Raw genomic sequence first — 24,784 nt, forward strand, 5'->3', positions numbered from 1 at the left:
ACTTTTACTTTAACTTTCTGGCTAAACTCCACTGTGTTGGGCTTAAAAACCCTTAAGATAAGGCAGATCAATGAGAGGACCTGATTAGTTCATGGAAACCATAATTTATTGCACTTATTTACCTCCATTTGTTCCTTCTTTAAGTCTCTCCTTCTTAGAGAGAAGATATATTAATTTATGTGAAATTGCACAATAGATAAACCACCTAGAAGTAGCATGTTGTTTCTCTGTTGTTGTGATTCTGATAAACTTTGGTCTGTTATGTTTCAATAGTCTGGTAAGATCAAAGACAAATAGAATGATATGTATAAATAATATTTGAAATCTAAGAAATCAAATTGTCTAAATAGTGCACAATTCTGAGAAATTAGATTTTATATTTCAATGGATTACAACTTCCAAAAGGCCTTAAAAAATCACTGTTACCTACATAATTTAATTTCCTTTTGTCTTCACCCCATTCTCATCCCAAACACAACTTTTCCTGACTATTCGTTTTCAGTCCCTCTGTGTCTTTCTCATTAATAAGGAAACAGAAGCAAAGAATTTAGCAAGTTATTTGGCATTATGCGATGAGTAAATTACCTTTGAGTCAAGAAACAACGAGATTGTGCTGTGATCCCTATGTCCTGTACTTCATTTCAACAATGGGGGAAGAGTGATAGGGAAATCTAATCTAGACTGTTAAGCTTGTTCAAACCCTTATTGATCTAATGAATGTTTCCTTGTGATTGCTACATAATGAATGTTTTATCTGTTCTGATATAGTAAACACATACAAATGGCAGGACACCAAAGCCTCAGGAAAGAAACCAAGATCAATGTTTTCAGACTGAATGTACCTTTGCGATCCCTACACTTGTCAGACACAGTCCTTTGTGCTTCATTCTGATGGCTATTTGCTTTTTAGAAAATGTTGGGTAATTGTGTATGCTATTCTGTTTCATAATGCTCTAGGGAAAAAAAAACAAGCAGGGATGCATTTTTACACCTGTTGCATATTCAGACAGATGTGTGTCTTTAAATTCAAGAAGTATCAAATCTCTGAACATATCATTTTCTGAGAAGATTTTACATAATATCGATCAGAGAGGCCACATCTGCTGGAAGAATTAAGAAATGCTTTCATTTGACATCAGTAGCCCACTGGAAGTATTTTAAAAAAGAATTGTTCAGCAAGCACTTAAATCCAGAACTGCTCAAGAACAGTTTTGAGTATGATTAGCATGCATAATTCTTGCACATTAGCTGAAATTAGTTTTAAGGATCTTCTAAGGGATATGAAATCTGATTAGCTGCTCTCGTCATACACATCTTTCCAATGACTCAAGAGGATAATAATCTTCATTTATTGTCTATCTAATTTATTGACCAACCAATAACTGGAATCGTTAAAAAGGAGATGCATAGTGTGAAATGCAATTACATTTTTTATAAGATGAAAGAATGCATTGGATTGGAATGTTCTGTGAAAAGATTCAGACTGAACTGAAGAGGGAGGCAAATGATAACATTAGGACCAATAACGATGAGGACTGTAGAAAACAGAGTGGAGAAGTGAAAAGTGAATATGAGAAATGTCAATTTGATATTCCAAAAAGAAACAGATAATAAAAAAATGGGGTGTGGGGATGTATGGAGAGGACAATACAAGAGAGTGGAGAGTTTAATTGAAAGGTCAAAGGTGGGACAATTTAAACATCTTGCCTTTCTAAATGTAGAATAACAGAATAGGTATAGTAGAAACCGAGTGGAAAATAGTGACAGTGTTAACAGAAGAAAAGGAATGACCTTGGCAAAAATGAACAGCCCTTAAGTTATTGGATTCTAACTCTATATATCGGAGGCTGTTGGAATAAGTTAAAGAGTCAATTGTTCAATTCTTCCGAAATATGAAAATGAGCCCCAGAACAGGAGAGCAGTCAATGTATTACTAATAGACATCTTGCCAATTAGTAGATAGTGGATAAGTGAATACACTCAACATACTCCTCATCAGGAGACATATTCCAGGGCCATATTCCCATCTCAGGATTTAGTTGAGGGTTGTAAAGATCAAACTTCATTTATATTATTTCCTGAATTAATCAATGACATTACAATAATACCTTATTATCATTACCAGGCAATGTTTTCTTTAGTTCATAGTCGATTAAGTTTATTCGTAATATCAAAGCCAAGAATCATTCTCAATACCTGTAGCTTTGCACTTCTGATAGAGTCATAGAATCCTGACAGTGCAGGAAGAGGCCAATTTGGCCCATTGAGTCTGTACCAACCCTCCGAAGACCAACCCACTCAGACCCAGGCATACAACCTATCGCTTCAACTTTGCAGTTTACAATGGCTAATCCAACTAGCCAGCAAATCCCTGGACACTATGGGGGAACCTAGCATAACGAATCCACCTTACCCATACATCTTGCGACTTGTGGGTGGAAACTGGAGCACCCGATGGAAAAACATGTTGACATTGGGAAGACATGCAAACTCTACACAGACAGCCGCTCAAGACTGAGATCGTACCCGGGTCCCTTGTGCTGTGAGGCTACAGTGCTAACCACTGTGCCTCTGTGCCACTCTTAAACCTTCATATTTCAAAGATTTACAAAGAGGCTAGCTGGATCGCTTATTCTCACTAATTGCTTTTCTTTAGATGAATTCCGAATAAACAATGTCTCTTCACAGAAATCAAAAATAACTTATTATTAAAGTTTTATTTGCTTTTGCTTTTGTCATTTCATAATGCATGAAGTTTCAATTTCCATAACTGTACAGACAGCTGGCAGAACAAGCACTCCATGGGTTAAAGTGCCATGTAAAATCCACCTGCCATGTTGCCTATTGAAAGGACTGCATTGAGGCTTGCCAGCTGGCTTCAGCTTCGTAAACCTCTGCCAAGCTCCTGAACACAATGCTTTGACTATCAGCGTGGGACCATTCTGAAACATTCAGCTTAACATAAAAGTCCAATTCATTTGGACCCCATGAGTCTGGTTCAGTGGAAAAACATTAACCAAAGCAGACAAGTAGGTGAAGCTTCACCAAGCTCACTGGAAAAATGTAAAGTAACAATCTTGGTACCATAAATGTATTGTTGCTGAGCTGTCACAGAACGTGAGGCAATTTGGATTTAAGCCAAACAAATCCTCTTCAGCCAAATTTAAAACACTCCGCATTTTCATCTGAAAAGAGTATCTTGCCATCATGAAGAAAACATAACTTACAAAGGATTATTGTCAACAATTAACATTGTTTTTTAAAACAGTACTTCTTAAGTCCATGATCGATAATGGCAAGTTATGAGGATGTGGCCTTGGGACGTGAAGGTGTGAAATAATGAACCCATAAACACGGGGCAGACTAAATGCACAAATGCATACAGTATCAGACCATAAGATGTCGGAGCAGAAATAAGCCATTCAGCCTGAGTCTGCTCTGTCATTCAATGAAATTATGGCTGATCTGAACCCTCTACTCCACTTTCCTGTCTTCTATACATGACCTTGATTCCCCTACAAACTAAAAATCTGTTTATCTCAGCCTTGAAAATTCTTACCGACACAGCCTCTGCAATCCTTTGCAATAAAGAATTGAGCAGATTCAGTACAGTTTGATAGAAGCACTTCCTCAACTCCATCTTAAATATGCAACCTCATACTCTGAGATTATGCTCTCTGGTCCTCGAATTTCCCACAAGGGGAAACAAGCAGTTTATCCTGTCAAGTCTCCATAAAATCCTGCATGTTTCATCTCTCATACTGTATAGGTCCAACCTAGTCATGCTCTCCTCCAAGGACAGTTTCTCTATGCTTGCAGAATATTCTCTAATGCAAGCATACCTTTCTTAGATCAGGAGCCCAAAACTGCTCACAGTATTCCAGCTGTGAGTCTGACTAGTGCTTTGTATAGTTTTAACAAAACCTCTCTGCTTTTACACTGGTCAGTTTAACATTTGTCATTGGGAATCCATAATTATCAAAAGTGTAATGGGACATTTTGAAAGTCAAAATGCAATTAATCAGAATCAGCATGGTTTTGTGAAGAGAAAATCGTGTTTAACTAAGTTGTTAGAATTCTTTGAAAATGTAACAAGCAAAGTGAATAATGGGGTTCTGTAATCTATCAGGATGTCTGTACACAAGGTTAACATACAAGGTAAGCTCACAGGAGTTTAGGGGTTACGTACTAACACGCATGGACAACAAAAAGAAGGGATAAAAGGGTCTCTTTCTGTTTGGTAAGATGTATCTAGTACGCGTCACAAACATGACCCTCAGACTTCAGCTACACATACACAATCCTTTATCTGAAATCCAAAAAACATTTGAAGTTTTTTTGTGAAGTTGTTCTCTCCATAACAAGGTTGTTTGACATGCAAACAGTAAACCCAGCTCCACACCCATTCGGCCCATGTCACTCAGAAGTGACATGGCGGTGTGGCCCACTTCTGGCAGGCATCAATTCTGTCTCAGCGCTTGTAGTCCTCATAGGTGAGTCTGCTGTTCAATAATGCTTTTTTAAAATTTCACCATGAAATTGTCACTTGTTCCGATATCCAAAAAATTCTGAATTTCAAAAACCAGCTAGCCCTGAGGTTTCGGATAAAGGATTATGTACTTGCATTTACCATCTGTAATAATAATTTGGAGGCTGGGATCAAATGTAATATTATCAAATTCACAGCTGATATTAAAATAGGTGGGAAAATAAGTTGCATTGAAGAACAAAGAAATTTACAAATGGATATGTATATTAGCGATTTTTGAGAAGATTTGTAGCTCAGCTTGATGGCAAGGATGTAAGTTAGCTCACTGAGCTGGGAGGTTTGTTTTCAGAGTCTCCAGTGATCGCAATTTCCCTTCCTGCTTGGTTAAAGATGCCCTCCAACGCATCTCGTCCACATCCCACACCTCCGCCCTCAGACCTCACCCATCCAACCGTAACAAGGACAGAACGCTACTGGCGCTCACCTTCCACCCTACCAACCTTTGCATAAACCAAATCATCTGCCGATATTTCCGCCACCTCCAAACGGACCCCACCACCGGAGATATATTTCCTTCCCCACCCCTTTCCGCCTTCCGCAAAGACCGTTCCCTCCATGACTATCTGGTCAGGTCCACGCCCCCCTACATCCACCTTTCCATCCTGGCACCTTTCCCTGCCACCACAGGAATTGAAAAGCCTGCGACCACACCACCTCCCTCACCTCCATCTAAGGCCCTAACGGAGCCTTCCACATCCATCAAAGTTTTACCTGCACATCCACCAATATCATTTATTGCATCCGTTGCTCCTGATGCGGTCTCCACTACATTGGGGAGACTGGATGCCTCCTAGCAGAGTGCTTAGGGAACATCTCTGGGACACCCGCACCAATCAACCACACCGCCCTGTGGCCCAACATTTTAACCCCCCCTCCCACTCTGCCAAGGACATGGAGGTCCTGGGCCTCCTTCACTGCCGCTCCCTCACCACCCGACGCCTGGAGGAAGAACGCCTCATCTTCCGCCTCGGAACACTTCAACCCCAGGGCATCAATGTGGACTTCAACAGTTTCCTCATTTCCCCTTCCCCTACCTCACCCCAGTTCCAAACTTCCAGCTCAGCACTGTCCCCATGACTTGTCTTACCTGCCTATCTTCTTTTCCACCTATCCACTCCACCTTCCTCCCTGACCAATCACCTTCATCCCCTTTCCCACTCACCTGTTGTACTCTATGATAATTTCTCCCCACCCTTACCCTCCTCTCATTTATCTCTCTACCCTTCAGGCATTCTACGTGTATTCCTGATGAAGGGCTTTTGCCCGAAATGTCAATTTTACTGCTCCTCGGATACTGCCTGAACTGCTGTGTTTTTCCAGCACCACTAATCCAGAATCTGGTTTCCAGCATCTGCAGTCATTGTTTTTACCTCGTGAACTGCTAGTGGTAAGTCCCACCTCTCACCGATGATGTTACCTAATCATGGTGACCAAACATCTGAAAACAAACCTTCCGGCTCGGCAGACTTATTATCTAAATGGAGAAAAACTTCAAAATGCCTCCATGCAGACAACTCTGGGTGGCTTTGTGAATGTTCTTGCTAGTATTTAGAAGGGTGAGGGGAGATTTAATTGAGGTATATAAGTTGCTAAAAGAGATTGACAAAGCAGATATAGAGCAGATGCTTCCCCTTGTGGGACAATCTAGAAGAAGAGGTCACAGTGTTAGATTAAGGGGTTGTAGATTTAAAACAGAAATGAGGTGGAATGACTTCTTTCAAAAGGTCGTGGATCTGTGGAATTCTATGCCCTGGAGTGAGGTGGACACCTGAACACTGTATAAATTTAAGAAGAAGAATTTCAATGGGTTAAATAGTTATGGGGATCAGGCAGCAAAGTTGAGGCTGAAATGAGGTCTTAAAAATGTGTTGCTGGAAAAGCGCAGCAGGTCAGGCAGCATCAAAGGAGAAGGAGAATCGACATTTCGGGCATAAGCCCTTTTTCAGGCTAATGCCCGAAATGTCGATTCTCCTTCTCCTTTGATGCTGCCTGACCTGCTGCACTTTTCCAGCAATACATTTTTAAGCTCTAATCCCCAGCCTCTGCAGTCCTCACTTTCTCCTAGCTGAAATGAGGTCAGCCATGATCGTTTTAAAAGGTGGAACAGGCTCTAGGGCTGAATTGTCCTAATTCTTAGGTTGTTATACGAATTCCCTTTGAAATAAAGTCCAAGATTTCATTTGGTTTCACTATTACTCATTGAACTTGGATGCTAGATTTCTGTGATTTATGCATGAGGACTTCCAAGGCCCTTTTATTCTCTAGCTGCTTTCAGCCTTTCTCCATTTAAATAATATTTAGCTCCTCTATTCTTACAGCCAAAGTGTATAACCTAACACCTGCCCACATTATATTCTATCTGCCAAGTTTTTGTCCATTCCCTTAACCTGTATATAATCCTCCACATGATGGTCATGCCATCTCAATCTTGCCCCTCACTTGAGATGTGGTGACTCTTGGATTAAACTCACCACTAGTCATCTGTATCTAACAGGACAGCAGCCTTATGTCCCCCTGAGATAATGGTCAATTTAATATATCCCTCTGCAAATGCCTTATACTGTTCTCACCACTTTCCTTCCCACATATTTCTTGTGTCATTTATAAGCTTGGCTGCAGTACATTTGCTTTCCTTATCCAAGTCCTTCATATAAATTGTAAAAAATTGTGGCCCCAGCTCTGATCTCTGTAGTATTCAACTAGTCACCTGTTGCCATCCTGAAAGTGACCAGTAAGCCAGCTCCCTGTGTTTTAAGAGTTAATCAAACCTCTGTCCATGTGAGAGTCAAAGAATCATACAGATATACAGCATGGAAACAGACCCTTCAGTCCAACCCGTCCATTCCGATCAGGTATCCCAACCCAATCTAGTCCCACCTGCCAGCACACGGCCCATATCCCTCCAAACCCTTCCTATTCATATACCCATCCAAATGCCTCTTAAATGTTGCAATTGTACCAATCTCCACCACTTCCTCTGGCACCTCATTCCATACACGTACCACCCTCTGTGTGAAAAAGTTGCCCCGTAGGTCTCTTTTATATCTTTCCCTTCTCACCCTAAATCTCTGCCCTCTAGTTCTGGACTCTCCAGCCCCATGAAAAAGACTTTGTCTATTTACCCTCTCCATGCTCCTCATAATTTTGTAAACCTCTAGAAGGTCATCCCTCAGCCTCCAACACTCCAGGGAAAATAGCCCCAGCCTGTTCAGTCTCTCCCTATAGCTCAAATCCTCCAACCCTCGCAACATCCTTGTAAATCTTTTCTGAACCCTTTCAAGTTTCACAACATCTTTCCGATAGGAAGGAGACCAGAATTGCACGCAATATTCCAACCGTGGCCTAACCAATGTCCTGTACAGCCGCAACATGACCTCCCAACTCCTCTACTCAACACTCTGACCAATGAATGAAAGCATACCAAACACCTTCTTCACTATCCTATCTGCCTGCAACTCCATTTTCAAGGGTCTATGAACCTGCACTCCAAGGTGTCTTTGTTCAGCAACATTCCCTAGGACCTTACCATTAAGTGTATACCTCCTGCTAAGATTTACTTTCACAAAAAGTAGCACCTCGCCATTTATCTGAATTAAACTCCATCTGCTATGTCTGCCCATTGGCCCATCTGGTCAAGATCCTGTTGTAATCTGAAGTAGCCATCTTCACTGTCCACTACACCTCCAATTTTGGTGTCAGCTGCAAACTAACTAACTGTACCTCTTATACTCACATCCAAATCATTTATGTAAATGACAAAAAGTAGAGGACCCAGCACCGATCCTTGTGGCACTCCACTGGTCACAGGCCTCCAGTCTGAAAAACAACCCTCCACCACCACCCTCTATCTTCTACCTTTGTGCCAGTTCTGTATCCAAATGGTTAGTTCTCCCTGTATTCCATGAGATCTGAATATCCAGATATATCACATTCAGTGCTTTTCCTTTATCTATCCCATTTTTTCCCCTTCTAAATGAATTCTAATAAGTTTGTCAGGAACGATTTCCCATTCATTAAGCCATGATGACTCTGCTTGATCATACTATGTACTTCTGCTATTGCATCTTTTATAATAGACTCTAAACATTTTCTCAGTAACAGACATTAGGATAACTGGCTTGTCGTTACCTAATTTGTCTCCTTTCCTTTTCAAATTAAGCAGCCACATTCACAGCTTTCCAATCCGTTGGGATTTTTCTGAATACTGATGCAAAGTACTTCCTCAACCTTTCGGTCATTTCTTGGTTTCCCATTATTATTTCCCTCGCCTCATTCTCTAATGGGCCTATGTTCACTTTGGTTTCTCACTTCCTTTTCATAACTTTGACAAAGATCTTGCTTTCTATCTTAGTATTACTTGCAAGTTTATCTTCAAAGTTTCCTTTCACATTTTTTCTGTTCCCCTTTGTTGTTTTTTTTTGCTGATCTGCAGAACTTTTCTAATGCTCTAGCTTACCGCTAACCTTTGTCATGTTTGTTTGATTTTTCTTTCGATTTAATATTATGCTTTAGTTCCCCACTTGGGTGCCTTATCCCCTTCCTAGGATCTTTCTTCCCCCTAGGTCTTTTCTGTTAAATTCCTTTCCCAGTCCACTCCAGCCAGTTCTGCTTTCATTTCCTTGTAATTACCCTTATTCAAGCTTAACACAATTGTTACTGAGTTAAGTTTCTCCCTTCTCAAGCTGACTGCTAAATTCCAACATTTATAATCACATTTTACTCGAATTTCTTTTACTAAACCTGCCTGAATACATGTCACCAGATCCAGCATTGCCCAATTCTTATTTGGATCTATGACATATTGTTCCAGGAAACTGTCCCAAACACATTTTTATGAATTCTTCTTGTGCCTCTGCAAATTAATTTTCCCATCGACATATAAATTAAAGTCATCCATGATTAATGACTGACATTGTTGTATGTCCTCCTAGATTTTCCTCTGTCCCACCATGCAGTAACTATTAGTGAACCCACGCATGACTCCTCCCAAAGTTTTCTACGCTCTTTTCTTTGGATTCTATGCCTCCAAATCCAAGATAATTTCTTGCTATCATACTTATTCCATTCTGTATCAACAATGCTACCTCACCACCTTTTCCTTCCTTCCTTTCCATTTGAAAGATCGCATGCCCTTAAATATTTACTTCTCAGCTTGCTGCATCTGCAAGTGAACTTTCTGTGCCATTTGTGCAAGTTTCTGTTAACATCAACAATTATTCATCCTTTTGTATGTTTCCAAATATAACTTTGATTTTTTTTATGCAAAGTGATTGCATGATGGCACAACATTTGTTTTAAAGTACATATCATACCAAGCATACTATTTACCCTTCTCTACCTGCCTTCTAATTGCTTTCTCAATTGCTATTCTTTTTCTCATCTTCCTGCTTTACTCGTGTGAAAAATCAATGCCTTTTCTAACTTCCTTCAGTTCTGACAAGTGGTAATCAGTTTGAAACATTAACTCTGTTTCCCCATCCACAGATGCTGTCAGACCTGTTGAATATTTCCAGCATCTGCTGTAAATTTGTTTCCAACTTCCAGCATCTGCAGTATTTTGCTTCTTTATTTGTACCATTGAGGGAGTGTTGGTTGAATGGCTGACATGTGTTCCAGAATAACACCGAAAGCGTAGATTCAGTTCCTGTTCTGGGTGTAATAGAGGTTCAGCATGCTTCCTAACCTTATTCCTGAGAGTGAAAGCTAATAGTGAATTACAGCTGACAAAAAAAAGGGTCAGGATTAAGATGATGAGCCTTGGGACTGCCTTCAGATAGAACACACATGAGTGAATGCCAATTTTCATTCATCATCTACCTCCTCATGACTGAAGTGAAAATAACAATCATATCTATTAAATAAAATATGAAAATAGATATTCAACTCAACTGAGATTTTGACTGATGAAATGTAGCTATTAGAAAGTATGATCATTAAATTTTGCCCTCTATTGACCTGCACTTGTTGTTTAGAGCTATTGGATTGTGACTTTTGCTTTACTGAACTTTTAGTTTATCTTAGTACAGATAATTTTATATTGTGAATGGTTCATTATCATTCATACAAATTTAATTTACTTAAGTGACCCCTGTATATAACAGCTTGAGTCCAACTAATTGATGAGAAAGTATTCATAGTCTCCCTGTATTTAAATATATTTGACATCCTCATCAAGATCTTTCACAACTGTAGTAACACTTACATGCAAATGAGCGTCTGGGGAAAGAGGACAAGAGCAACATCAGAGGACCTTCCTATTAGTGCCTGTCCTGGCCTTCTCAGTCCAATTTATTCTTCCCCATACTCTCCAATTGTTATCAGTTAAAATGAATTTCAGCTGCTTCAGAAATTTACAGCAGAACAGTTCCTACATAATCGATTAAACCACAGGCAGTATGCTAGCATGGTGAAGCCAATTATAGTTGACAGAAGTAGATTCTGAATATGAAATGGGTTTTCCCCATGATCCTTGTATATTTTTGATACTCTGAGGTTTTAAGTAATGCAGGTGATCACTCCATGTGGTCACAAGTTCCATATTCAGGCCATGCATGGAAAGCATTTTGCAAACATTCTGGAAAATTCCCTACTGTGTGAACATGATTGAATCATTAATTCAATTTTGGGACTCAGCTATCAAAAGATGAACTCCTCATTGTTAATGTAATCATTCCTGTTTCTCTATTGGATTACTGCTTATGATTCATTGATAGGCAGACTCTAGTGTTTTGATATTTCATCAGATTTTAGCTAACAAAACATATTTATATAATTTCATTAATACAATATAACTTAAGGGATATCAAATGTAATTCATTGGGATTATTTTAATTATGGGACATATATTTACAATTCCTTTATTTTAGCAAGAGCACTTTATTCTCTCATATACTTCAATACATTAAAAATAGTTGGCGGGGGGATAACTGGGTCTTTACCTCCTAAACTAGAAGGATGGTTGCTAGTCTATCACAAAGCTATTCCTTTTCTCAAGGATACTGTGTCTTGGGTTTTTTTTCAGAGGGGTCGTAAACAGGTCGGGCTCCAAAACGGCTGAGTTTATTACTGAGCTGAAAGGTCTTTTTGTTTATATGTAAACAGATGAGTCTTAGGCCAAAGCTTTTGTTTTTAGAAGTAAGTTGTATAAATCAAGGGGGCATGGCCAGCTCTCCAGCTGAACAGTTCCGCCCAGAACTAGTTAGGGAGTTTAGCTGTGGAGCTGTGTGGAAACAGGCTGCTAAACGCGCTCTCCTTCTGCCCTTCTAACTTTGACCTGTAAGCCTTTGTTTCATTTTTATTGCACTTAAGGGATTTGCTTATTGGGACCGTTGTGTATATTTGGAACTGCATAATTAAGTCTATTTTGGATAGACTGAGTTCTATAGGCATTCTTTATTCTGTTCTTTGTGTTTCATTGAGTAATTTTGTGAATAAATTGTTGTCTCTTTTGAAACCTGATAGCCAACCTTGCAAATTTACTGTGGGTTATTTTCACTGTACATTTACTAAAACAACTTGCAAAGTTATGGTCTGGGCTGCTTACTTAAGAATGTTTTGAGTGTCAAGCTTAGTCCATAACAATGACTTCCATTCACTCAACTGTCTCCTAAATTTGAGATGTAATCAAATCATTTTCACAACTATCCATGAGACCAAGGGGAGAATTAAGCCTTTCTATACTTTTCAGGTATCTCCTAGTGACATATCTGTAGAATGATTGATGTTTTCTTTGGAGATGGATCATCATTTAAAGAGAAACATATCTATAGGATCAGGGTACTGGGTTCATTAAAATTGACTTGAAACAATTTTCTAGGTTGGTATCCCTTTCCTAATTTCCTTCTGCGCACACCTAGCTGGACGACATTAAATTTCTGATCTGCCTCACCTTCTACAAATGCTAAGGTTAGTACATTTTGATCTCCCAATATCCTGGTTTGAGTTCTTATGTAGAAATCCATATTACATAGCTTTGTATATAATATGCACCATTCGGCCCAGTTGGTCTATACCGGTGTTTAATGTTCCAAGCTTCCTTCCACCATGCTTCATTTGACCCTGTACTATATTAATTTTCTTCCATATGTTTATTGAGATACTCCTGAACTGCATCTGTGCGATTCACCTCAGTTATGGGAGCAAGTTCCATAATCTAATCACAATCAGAGTAGAAAGGTTTGTCATAAATTCCTGACTCAAATTCTTATAGATTATCTTGTACTTATGGGCCTGCTTGCTTTGGACTGTTTCCCAAAATGCAAGATCCACACTGAACATTCATAATTTTAAAGACTTCTTTCAGGTCAACTCTCGTTATATCAAATGGTGACTTCTTATTCATATGGTATGGACTATTACTTGCAAATCACTCAATGGGTTTGCTTCTCTTTTATTATATCTGTGATCTCCTCCAGCCCCACACCCTCTAGTATATTTGAGTTCCTCTTAAATTGATTGGAATGAGGGCCCAGTGGGATTGCATTGGCTATGAGATCTCTGATTGGGGTGTTAACCTGAGCCAATCAGGGAGTCCTGGCCAACAGATGTAAATAGGACACTCAGAGATTCTCCTCATTTGAGGGACTGGCCCTGAGCAAGTTAGTCAGTAGGAAAAGGTTTCAAAGATGTTTTCCATGCAATTTAAGTATCCAACTTGCTACCACATGGTATGATTGAGCTCAATGGAATAGGTGTAGGTAGGGAGGAACAAAGGGAAAAAATAATAGAAGGATTTGGTCATTGTTGAGGTGAAGTAAGATGGGAGAATAAATGTGTGGAGAATAACAATTGGATAAGTCTGTTGGTCTCATGACCAGTTGCTGTGTGGAAGTGCATATAAAATGTAGTTGTTTTGGTAGCATGGGCCTTGAATATCTCTGGAAAAGAGAGCTGAAGCTTTACATCTTGCCCTCATCAGGGCAAACACAAAAACATCCAATTTTAAAGGATCACAAAAAGTTATGATATGGGAAAAAAGGTTGTTGAAACATTGCTATTCGGAAAGCATTGGGGAGCTATAGGGTCCGATTCCCAAGTTATTCAAGAAAGGCACATGACTTAGGCACATTAATTTTATGTGCTAAGAGCATAGTGATGTACTTTATCTCTAGCAAATATAAATGCGCAACATTACAAGCTTAACTGCATATGTTAATTTAATTGTTAGTTTAGAATTAACACGCTCAGGATTATTCAGCTCTTGCTGAGTGAAAAATGAAAAGTTTCGATAATATCTGTTTCTTTTCACTAATATATAAACCTTTATATATTATATTTATAATCAGACATTAAGCAAAAATGCTTATAGACTAGGGCTCATCACTCACCCATCAACTGATTAAACAATTGATGTTTAATTTGAATTATATCTCAAAGGGTTTGTATGATATAAAACGGTATAAATTACTCCAAAATGAAATTTCTTGCCTTAACCTTTTGCCAGAAATAAGGAGATTTTCTACTATTTGTGTTCTGAGCTTTGTTATTTAGGACTCTGGACTTTGGTGTTTCTAGGAAGTGTGAGCAAAGGTTTGCAGTGGAACAAACATGGGAGTCTGCCTGCTCTTGTTCATTGTCTGTTAGATTTGTAAAAGGCATAGGGTCTTTTTAATATTTCCAGTGCCACATTTATGAAAAGAAAATGTGTAGAAAATGATCTATTCTCACTCTGGGCTCCAGCCAGTTGTTCTTTGAGCAAAAGAAGACGACAACTGGGAAGGAATGTTGCCAGCATTAGTGCATTTAACTTGATGTGGCAATGCTCATGTTCTCCATGATAATGCAAGAAACTGGGAATGAATATTGTAGTATTGAATAATCCAATAGAGACTTTTTACAATGAATGACAATGTACAAATTTTACATTCCTCAGGTACATAGGAATCTTGACTAATGTCAAGCTATTACATTATAACTGAGCAGCATGCTTCTATTAGATCATCATCCCTCAAATACTCTAATGTAAAATGGCGTATGTGACCTTTATACCATCAGATCACACGGATGCTTGTTAGATTGGAGACCTGTGACTAGTGGTTTTCCTCAGAGGTTGGTACTGGGCCCATTTCTGTTTGTTATCTATACCAATGATTTGGATGAGAATGTAGAAGGCATGATTATTATGTTTGCAGATGGCAATATTGTGGACAGTGAGGAAGGTTCTCAGAAATTACAACAGTACCTTGATCAGCCAGGGAAGTGAGCCAAAAAATGGTAAATGGAGTTTAATATAGGTAAATGAAAGGCCCTGCATTTTGGAAAGTCAAACCAAAGTAGGAGTTTCATGGTGAATGGTAGGGCCTTAAGGAGTGCAATGGAACAGAGAGGCCTTGGGGTTCAGGTACACATTTCTCTGATAGTGAAAGATAGACAGGGCAGTGAAGAAGGTTTTTGGCACACTGGCCTTCATCAGTCAGGGAACTGAGTAAAAATGTTGGGAAGTTATGTTGCATTTATACAGGACATTGGTGAGGCTACACTTTGAGTACTGTGTTCAGATTTGGTCACTTTGCTCTAGGAAAGATGTTATTAAACTAGAAAGAGTACAGAAGAAATTTCTAAGCATGTTGCCATGACTCAAGGTCTGAGTTATAGGGAGAGGTTGGACAAGCTAAGACCTTTTTCTTTACAGTGTAGAAGACTGAGGGGGACATTGTAGAAGTGTGTAAAATCATGAAAGGCATGGATAGGTGAATGAACTCAGTTGTTTTCCCTGGGTTGAGGAATCGAGGACTAGAGGGCATCAGTTTAAGTTTAGAGAGCAAATAATAAAAGGGAACCTGAAGGGCAGCTTTTTTTCACACAGAGGGTGTACGCATATGGAATGAGTGCCAGCAGAAGTGGGTTGAGGGCTGGTACATTAACAACACTTAAAAGACATTTGGACAAACATATGGATATGGACCAAGTGCAGGGAAATGGGGTTAGTGTGGATGGACAGTTTGGCCAAAATGGACTGTCTTAGGCCAAAGGGCCTACCTCTGTCCTGTAGGACTCTCTGATTGTATGTTATGATACAGTGTTGTTATCATGAGCAGAGTAGCTGGAAGAAATAATGCAACAGACCTTGGTTTGTAATGATAACAATAAGATTTACAGTCTCAAATCCAGGAAATATTTTGCTTTGAGTTTGAAAAAAAATGCTTCTACAAGGTTATTTTACCTTAAATGCTGATGAGTCAGAATAAAATGGTGGTTAGTATAATCCTTGCTTTATTAATTTTCCACTCTCAATGGCAAGCAAGCAGTAGACTTTAATAGATTGCAATGTGCTCTTGCCGCTATGCTGCTGATAATCCCTAGCCAACACCATGTTTTCTTATGCTCAATGCAGAATATTGCTTTATATGATTATCGTTGTACTTTTACATTCCTTCTCTAATATGAATATAAACTGGGGAAGGAAGGAGCTGTTTAGATGGGATGGGCTCAACCTGAGTCATGCTGGGACCAGAGTCCCAGTGAATTGCATAACTTGGACTGTGGATAGGACTTTAAACTAAGTAGCAGGCTGGGAGTGGAGAGGGTAGATTAAGTTGAATGGAAGATGAGGGAAAAAGTTAAAAGGGTGAAGACTCAGGGGTTATTAAAGTTTCCAGAACAAGTCATAGAGCCATAGAGATGTACGGCACAGAACCAAATCCTTTGGTCCAACTCATACATGCTGACCAGCTATCCTAAATTAATCCAGTCTCATTTGCCAGCATTTGGCCTATATCCTGATTCATATACCCATCCAGATGCCTTTTAAATGTTGTAATTGTACCAGCCTCCACTACTTCCTCTGGCAGCTCATTCCATACATGCACCACCCACTGCCTGGGGGTACCTGAGAAAGCAATAAGTGGGGAAAAGATGAAATATAAGCATAAGTTAGCTACTAATAGAAAAGAAGTTTCCAAGAGGCTTTTTTTTTCAGATATCTCAAAGAGAAGAGAGAGGTAAAGGTATCTTTTAGACCACTGGAAAATGAGAGGCAGTAATGGTGAACAAAGAAATGGCGGAGGCACTGAATAGGAACTTCATAACAGTTTTCACAGGGGATGACAACAGCAGTTGTCCAGAATTTCAGGAGAGTCTGGGGGCAATGGTGAAAGTAGAGGCCATCACTAAAGGAAGGAAACCACATGGACCAGATGGACTAACCCCCCAGAGGTCTGCAAAAGATAGCTGAGGAAATTGGACAGTTATTGTTGGCGATCTGCCAGGAACCACTCGAGTTAGAGCCTGTGTCAGAAGACTAGAAAATGATTAATCTGTTTAAGAGAGGAGCAAGGCAGAAGCCTGGAACCTTTAGGCTGGTTGCCTGACTTCAAAGGTTTGGTGAGATTTTAAATTTCATTAGTAAGGATGATATTGAGGAGGAGTTTGAATTGTGTGGTAAAATAGATTGAGAAGTTGGCAACCCTGTGCGTATTCAATGGAGAAAGTGAGGACTGCAGATGCTGGAGACCAGAGTTGAAAAGTGTGGTGCTGGAAAAGCGCAGCAGGTCAGTCAGCATCCGAGGAGCAGGAAAATCGACATTTCGGGCATAAGCCATTCTTCAGTATTCAATGGAGGTTAGAAGGATGAGGGAGATCCACTTGAAACTCACAGTATACTGAGAGGCCTGAACTGAGTGGATGTGACAAGATGTTTCCCTTAGTAGGAAAGACTAGGAACCAAGTGCACAGCAGCAGAGTGAAAGGATGACCCTTTAAAACTGTGATGAAGAGGAATTTCTTCAGCCAGAGATTGGTTAATCTGTGGAAGATATTGTCACAACCAGCTGTGGAGACTAAGTCATTGAGTGTATTTATGACAAAGATAAATAGGTTCTTAATTGGTAAGTGTATCAAAAGTTATGGTAAGAAGGCAGGAGAATAGGGTTGAGAAACCCATCAGCCATGACGGAATGGTAGAACAGACCCTTTGGGCCTCATGGGCTAATTCTGCTTCTATATCTTATGGTCCTATTGTCTTATGAAGATAGTTGGAATGTGTTAATATTGTGTGCTGTAAATGTCTGACATTTTCCAATTGATAATTAAGTAATGCTTGCATTCAAAATAAAAGAGAAAATTAATTACCAGCGTGGTAAAAATATAGTGGTAATATTCGGTCATCATCCCCATACTCATCGCCTGAAAAGAAGAGAAAAGGCTGTTATAGATTTTGCGATTTTTTAAAATTGTGCCAGGTCATTCCAGCTTCATTGATCCCTGCTATCCTATTCCTTCTCCTCCCCTGAAAGTGGTGAGTCATGCTGATGAACAGATCTATAGACCAATTGGCCGTTTCGTACGAATGCACAGATGGAATGCACGTACGCTATTGGATTATGACATGAAATGCGAAATAAGAGCCATACTGGACTCAATACATTAACTCTGTTTCTCTCTCCAAAGATGCTATCAAACCTGCTGAGTTTCTCCAGCATACCCCATGTTTGTTTTTTTTTTTCTATTTCAAATACAATTATTTTTAAATCATGTTCAGGTCTTTGCCTCAATGACTACTTGTGGTAAAACATTCCACCCTGGGGTTTCCCACGTAGTTGTATTGGTCTTGACTTAAGCACCAGTGGGAGTTTTGACTGACTAGGGCTGTCTGAAGGTCTTCAAAAAAAATCTCCAACAAATAAGTGCATTGATAGCTGCAAAAATAGAAATAGGCACATTTAAACATTTTTTAGTTGTTCAAAATTTTATGAAGAAACCAACTCTGCATCATCAAAGAAAATAAATAAATAGCCCTGCATAGTTATTTTAAAATCATTTTCACTTATTCCGAACCCAGATTGCTTGCAGGTAGTGGCCTGATTAAAGTGTTTGTTCTTTATTACAATTTCAATCCAATTCTATAAATCGAACTGCACCACGCATTACCATTTTGAAGCATATTTTTAAAGCAAATTTTAAAACAAAAAATGGTTAATTGGATTTTTAAACATCATCTGCTCAGGCTAGTTCATGGAAGATTTTACATAAATATGAACTGAGCAGAATTGGCTCACTCCTCAGAGCTAATGAAAGCCTGGGTGTAGTTTGCACCTGGATTGCTGCCTATACCTAAGGCAACCACCAGCAGAGTGAAAAATTGCAGAACATCAAAAATAATAATCTTAATTCTGAACATGTCTTGGTCTTATCCATGGATATAATAATCAGCTGAAATGTTTTCACAACGACTGATTACTGGGTGAAAGTATTGTGGGGGTACAAAATTATTTAAATTATATTATTTTTCATCACAGCAAATCCATTTAAAACTATCAGACTAAAATTATGCAATAAAAGTTTATTTAGATTTTCTAAATTGGTGCTGCTGTAATAGAGAATGCCTGAATTTCCTCTCCAGTGGTTTCACGGTCAGACTGCACTTTGATAAACTGCCCTTGTTGCTTCAGTCATTGACCTTAATAGCAGTGTGCTGCAGTAGTTGATACATTCTGTTGGTTCAGCTGGTAAACTAAGTGCCAAGAGTGGAAAACATGCAGAAAGGATTGGGTTGAAAAAGCTGTGAGCACATACACTGTTAAGAAAGATCAACAGGGTGCAAACAAAGTATTAAACATCACAAAAAAATGTGAATCCACTGCTGTTTTTGTTGACTTAGATCTTTAGTATTCAGCATATTGCACCCTGTCAGTATTTTAAAGTGAACAATGGCACAAAGCTGCAACGACAACGAATGGAACTCACTTGTTTCAGGATCTGAGCAGCCATTGTGTAGCTGCAGTCAAAAATAATGCGGAACTCTCTTCCTCGCTTCATCTCCTTCAAGAGAGGCCTGGCATCGGTTGAGTCAATGGGAAGTTGACGAATCTTTAGCCGGATATTGTACCTGGAGGGAGCTGTTATCAGCTCCTGCAGCCGTATGAGACCTTCAATGATAAAGCAGAAAAGCTATTTCTGATGTGCAGTATGTCCTGTCAAGCTAACCATACAATTTGTGCTATCCTCCCATCTCTCCCTTCAAATTTATCTTCTCATTTTCTGACAATGTTGTCAACTTAAGCATGAGAATCCAAAAGAACAAACCAATGATAAAATTAATTATATTGCACTAAATTGCACATTTTTCTTTAAAATGTGCTTTTATTTTATAACATTCTCTATAACCTTAGTATTTATAAAAGCCAAGTTATTTGTTTGAAGCTTAGAATGAAAGATCTTGATGCTTAAATGGCTGGTGTTTTTTCAGGTTATTCCATTGTACAGCGTACTAGCAAATGCTACATGCTACAACAGGAAATGATGCAGCAAGTACATTGCGTGCTTCCACATGGAAATTCCAAAATCCTCAGTCTGGCTGCAGCACATGGTTGGCAAAGACAGATCATGAAGAAGAGATCTTCTGGACCATGTGGCCATTGGTGCAACTCTTCAAACTTATGAGGAAAGCCCATTCCAATCATACAATCACATTTCCTATTAGTAGCTTATAAAACATGTAACTTGTCTGACATAGCTATTTAAACACAGGGAAGGACTGCGAACTGAAGGACATATCTGTTAAATTGAGCCTGCATAGTTGTTGAGAGAACCAACAAGAGGGAAAAACATACTCATGCCTGTTCTCACTCGCGTAAGTCAGCAGGAGTATCTCTGCATTGCAGTTTTGATAGGACTGACCATTTCACAGTCCTTATGGAAACAAATTCTTGCCTTCTCAATGGGAATATGCACCATTGTTTTGTGTGACATTATCGTCAAGTGAATGGAATAGATTTCAAATAATCACCAGCAACTCAAAACTGGGCATTTATGAGGTACGGTGGTTATCAACAGCTGCCGAATGTTATTCAACCACAATCTGTAACTTCATTGCACAGTATATAAGAACTCTGCCACTGCCATTAAGGCAAGGGATCAATTCTGTACAATGAAGAGTATAGGAGTACATGGAAGGAGAAGCAAAATGCAGCTAAAAAATGAGGTGTCAACCTGGTGAAGCTATATAACAGGGTTACATGTATGCCAAAGATCACAAGCAGCAAGTGACAGAGCCAAGCAATTCCACAAAAAGCAGATAAAATCTAAGCACTACTTCACTGCCACACCCCATTGTGAATGGTGATGGACAATTGAACAACTTTGTGGAAGAGGAAGCCTCAAAGAATCTTCAATAATGGGAGATTCAAACACTTTGGTGCAAAGGTAAAGGCTGAAGAATTTGCAATCAACTTCAGTCAGAAATTCCCAATTAATCTCGGTCTATTCTGAAGACCACAGTATCATTGATGCTAGCCTTCACCAGCCTTTGATTCAGTTGACATGATATCAAGAAACAACTGATGGGACTGGCCACTGCACAGGCTTTGGGCCCTGACAAAATTTCAGCAACAATGTTGAAGACTTGTGCTCCAGAACTTGTTCATGATCTTTGTCAAATTATTTCAGTACTGTCATAACATTGGCATTGACCCAAGAAATTGGTCAGGTATGTATTATATACAAACAGTAGAATAATACCACTCTGGCCATTAACTACCTCATCAGCATACTGTCAATGATCAACAAAATATATAGAATATGTCATTAGCAGTGCTATTCAGCAATACTAAATTAGTCAACAACACTGAAGCTCATTTTGGTTCTTTCAGGTCCACTCAGCTTCTGACCTCATTACAATCTAGGTACAGACATGGAGCTGAACTCAAGATGGTAGTAAGACCACAGCGCTTGACATCAAGGCACCTTAAGTAAAGCTAGATTTGATGCGAATTAGGGAGAAAACACTCCACTGGTTAGAGTCATACCTAGCTCAAAGAAGATGACTGTGTTTGGTGAAAATCAATCATCTCAGTCCCAGGATATTACTTCAGGAATTTCCCAGGGTACTTTCTGAGGACCTATCATCTTCAGCTGCATCGATGACCTTACTTCCAACATAAGGTCAGATATGTGGATGTTCACTAATGATTGCACACTCTTGAGTACAATTCATGATTCCTCATTTACTCGTGCTGCTCAAGACCTGGACAATATGTTTGTTTAGCTGTAAGTGGCAAGTAACATTCATGTCACATAAGTGGCAGACATGTGCCAAAGCTAACAAAAGAGAATCAGATCATTGTTCTTAACATTGAATGCCATGACCATCACTAGATACCACACTATCAACAACGTAGATATTATTGACCAGAAGCATAACTAGATAGCCTTATAAACTCTGTACAAATCATAAGCAGAGAATTTTGCAGTGAGTAATTCACTTCCTGCCTCCTCAAATCCTGTTCACCATCTGTATTGCACCGGTGAAATATTCTCCACTTGCTGGAATGAGTTTAACTCCAAATAGAAACTCAAGAAGGTCAACACCATCCAACCCAAAGCACTCTACTTGATTGGTACTCCATCTAACATCTTCAACATTCACTCCCTTGTCTACTAATGCACATTGACTCCAGTGTGTATGATCTACAAGAGATACTGCACCAACTCACCAAGATGTCTTAGGAGGCCTTATTTCTTCACTCTTTTGGGTCAAAATCTAGGAATTCCATTTCAAACAGCACTGTGAGTGTACATATACCATATGAACATTATGGTTGAAGTAGAAAGCTCACTATTACCTTCTCAATGGCAATTAGGAATGGATAATAAATATTAACCAGGCCATTTGGCATTCACTTTCCATGAATTAATCGTTTAATAAAATTTCCTTAAGCATTTATTTCAACCAGCTCTGTGAATGATTAAGATTCATAGTCACAATCTACAAATTCTCAAAAAATTACCATTAGCCAAATTGACAGTCGGTGATTTAGGATAATAATGAGAGTATTGAGTTCAGACAGCAAGAAGCTATAATTGGGGACTGGGAGTGGTTTGAACTGACACAAAGGTTACAAATTTATGTCCTGACAAATTCTGCCGACCATGAGGTCCGATCATTGGGTACTTCCTTCACTGGAGAGGCTTTTCTCTCCTATTAGTATTCTGTATTCTGAGTTTGTTACATCCTTTCCTCTGCCTAATCTAAACATGACTTATTTTCTGATCCACTGGAGTTTTAGGAATTCTTATACATTTCTTCTGATCCTATCTACTTGAGTCTCAGTGGCACGTCTGTGACTATTGATGTCAGAATGACATCATCATTTCCATCGTCATCTGAACAACCCAGGCCTTCTTAATATACTACAGGGTGAGTGAGAAGAGTGATGAAGGAAGGAAGTCAAAGATGAAGAGAGAGGACTGCATAAAGGCTGTTATTTGAAGATTATTTTCTTTGAAGTAAAATGCTAACTAAAATCAAGTGAGGATTTGAACATTCACTTCATTTAATAGCTTCTTAAAGGATTTATCTTTTGTAGGATAAAAAACATAAACACTCTTCAAATTCACATGTATGATACCTTGCTGTGTTTTGCTTCAGATTAGATGGGGATTGCCCCTCCTGCTGAGAATGAAGAACGAAAATGAGAAACACTTGCTGATATTGGAACGAGGATGAAGAAAGTCTTTAGAAAAATTCTGACACATCTCAAATATAGCGGTGTGCCAAAAGGAAAAGGCTCACTGCTTTTTCTCATTTATATAAATGGTTTGGATATGAACATAGGAGGTATAGTTAGTAAGTTTGCATATGACACATAAATTGGAGGTGTAGTGGACAGCGAAGAATGTTGCCTTAGCATACAACAGGATCTTGATCAGATGGGCCAATGGGCTGAGGACTGGCAGATGGAGTTTAATTTAGATAAATGTGAGGTGCTCCATTTTGGAAAGGCAAATCACGGCAGGGCTTATACACTTAATGGTAAGATCCTAGGGAGTGTTGCTGAAGAAACAGAGCTTGGAATGCAATTTCGTGGCTCCTTGAAAGTGGAGGCACAGGTAGATAGGAGAGTGAAGGAGGCTTTTGGTGTGCTTTCCTTTATTGCTCAGTGGATTGAATATAGGATTTGGAAGGTCATGTTGTGGCTATGCAGAACATTGGTTAGGCCACTTTTGGAGTACTGTGTGCAATTCTGGTCTCCCTGCTACAGAAAGGATGTTGTGAAATTTGAATGGGTTCAGAAAAGATTTACAAGGATGTTGCCAGGGTTGGAGGAATTGAGCTTTTTGGAGAGGCTGAATAGACTGGGGCAATGTTCTCTGGAGCATCAGAGGCTGAGGTGTGAACTTATAGATGTTTATAAAATCATGAGGGGCATGGAAAGGGCAAATAGGCAAAATAGTTTTCCCAGGATGGGGCAATTCACCATAGGCATAGGTTTAAGGTGAGAGGGGTAAGATTGAAAAGGGACCTAAGGGACAACTTTTTCATGTAGAGGGTGGTGTGTGTATGGAATGAGCTGCCAGAGGAAATGGTGAAGGCTAGTACAATTACAACATTTAAAAGGCATCTGGATGGGTATATGACTCAGAAGGACATGGACCAAATGCTGGCAAATGTGATTAGATTTATTTAGGATATCTGGTCGGCATGGACCAGTGGACTGAAGGGCCTGTTTCCGTGCTGAACATCTCAATGACTCTATGACTCAGTAGCCAAAAGCTGTGGACTGAGCAACTTGAACGATTGCATTTTATTCCGTTTTGCTTATTTCACAATGTTTATTATTCTATTGCCTTTGCAACAGCTATTGATTTACCCATTGGCTTTCCAATCTATATAGCACTGCGGAGTGGGAGCTAGGGAGTAAAATTAGTGCAACCATGATATGCCAGGACACAATCACCCTGAGAATAAGTAGAATATGGAAGCATAACCCACTGGGTTTAAAAAACTGATAATTAATATTACTTTTATATCATAGAATGAACAATCAAACCAATTATATTCTGGAATGTTCTATTTACTTTTGATTCTCGCAATGCCCCCTTACTCAAAATAAGAGTTAGAGTCATATTCATAGAGTCCTGCAGCACAGAGGCAGGCCCTTCAGCTCAAACTGGTCCATACCGACCAAAATGTCCATCCACGCCAACCCCGTTTCCCTACATTTGGCCCATAGTCTTCTAAAACCTTTCCTGTCCATGTATCTGTCCAAAAGTCTTTTAAACCACGTAAATGCACCCACTTCAACCACTTCCGCGGGCAGTTCATTCCATATGCAGAGAAACTCTGTGTAAAAAGTTGCCCCTTAGATTCCCTTTTATTTTTTGCCTTCTAACCTAAAATTGATGCCCTCTAGTCTTTGATTCCCAAACCCTGGTAAAAGATAAGGTGCATTCACCCAATCCATGCTTCTCATGATCTTATGCACATCCACAAGGTCCCCTGTCAGTCTCCTATGCTGT

At 39.3% G+C, this 24,784-nt stretch overlaps 1 protein-coding gene across 1 annotated transcript in view; it reads right to left on the reverse strand.

Annotated features, from left to right (window-relative positions):
• Positions 1-24,784, reverse strand: part of LOC132829794 (glutamate receptor ionotropic, kainate 3-like) — a 484,473-nt gene that overhangs the window by 280,723 nt on the left and 178,966 nt on the right. The window contains exons 5-6 of the mRNA XM_060847158.1: positions 19,232-19,413; positions 17,618-17,671 (exon numbers count right to left, since the gene is read on the reverse strand). Of these exons, the coding sequence (XP_060703141.1) occupies positions 17,618-17,671; positions 19,232-19,413 (236 nt within the window). The remainder of the gene's footprint in view (positions 1-17,617; positions 17,672-19,231; positions 19,414-24,784) is intronic.

The sequence above is a fragment of the Hemiscyllium ocellatum genome, chromosome 30 (assembly GCF_020745735.1).
Source record: "Hemiscyllium ocellatum isolate sHemOce1 chromosome 30, sHemOce1.pat.X.cur, whole genome shotgun sequence".
In the NCBI taxonomy this organism is placed as follows: Eukaryota; Metazoa; Chordata; class Chondrichthyes; order Orectolobiformes; family Hemiscylliidae; genus Hemiscyllium; species Hemiscyllium ocellatum.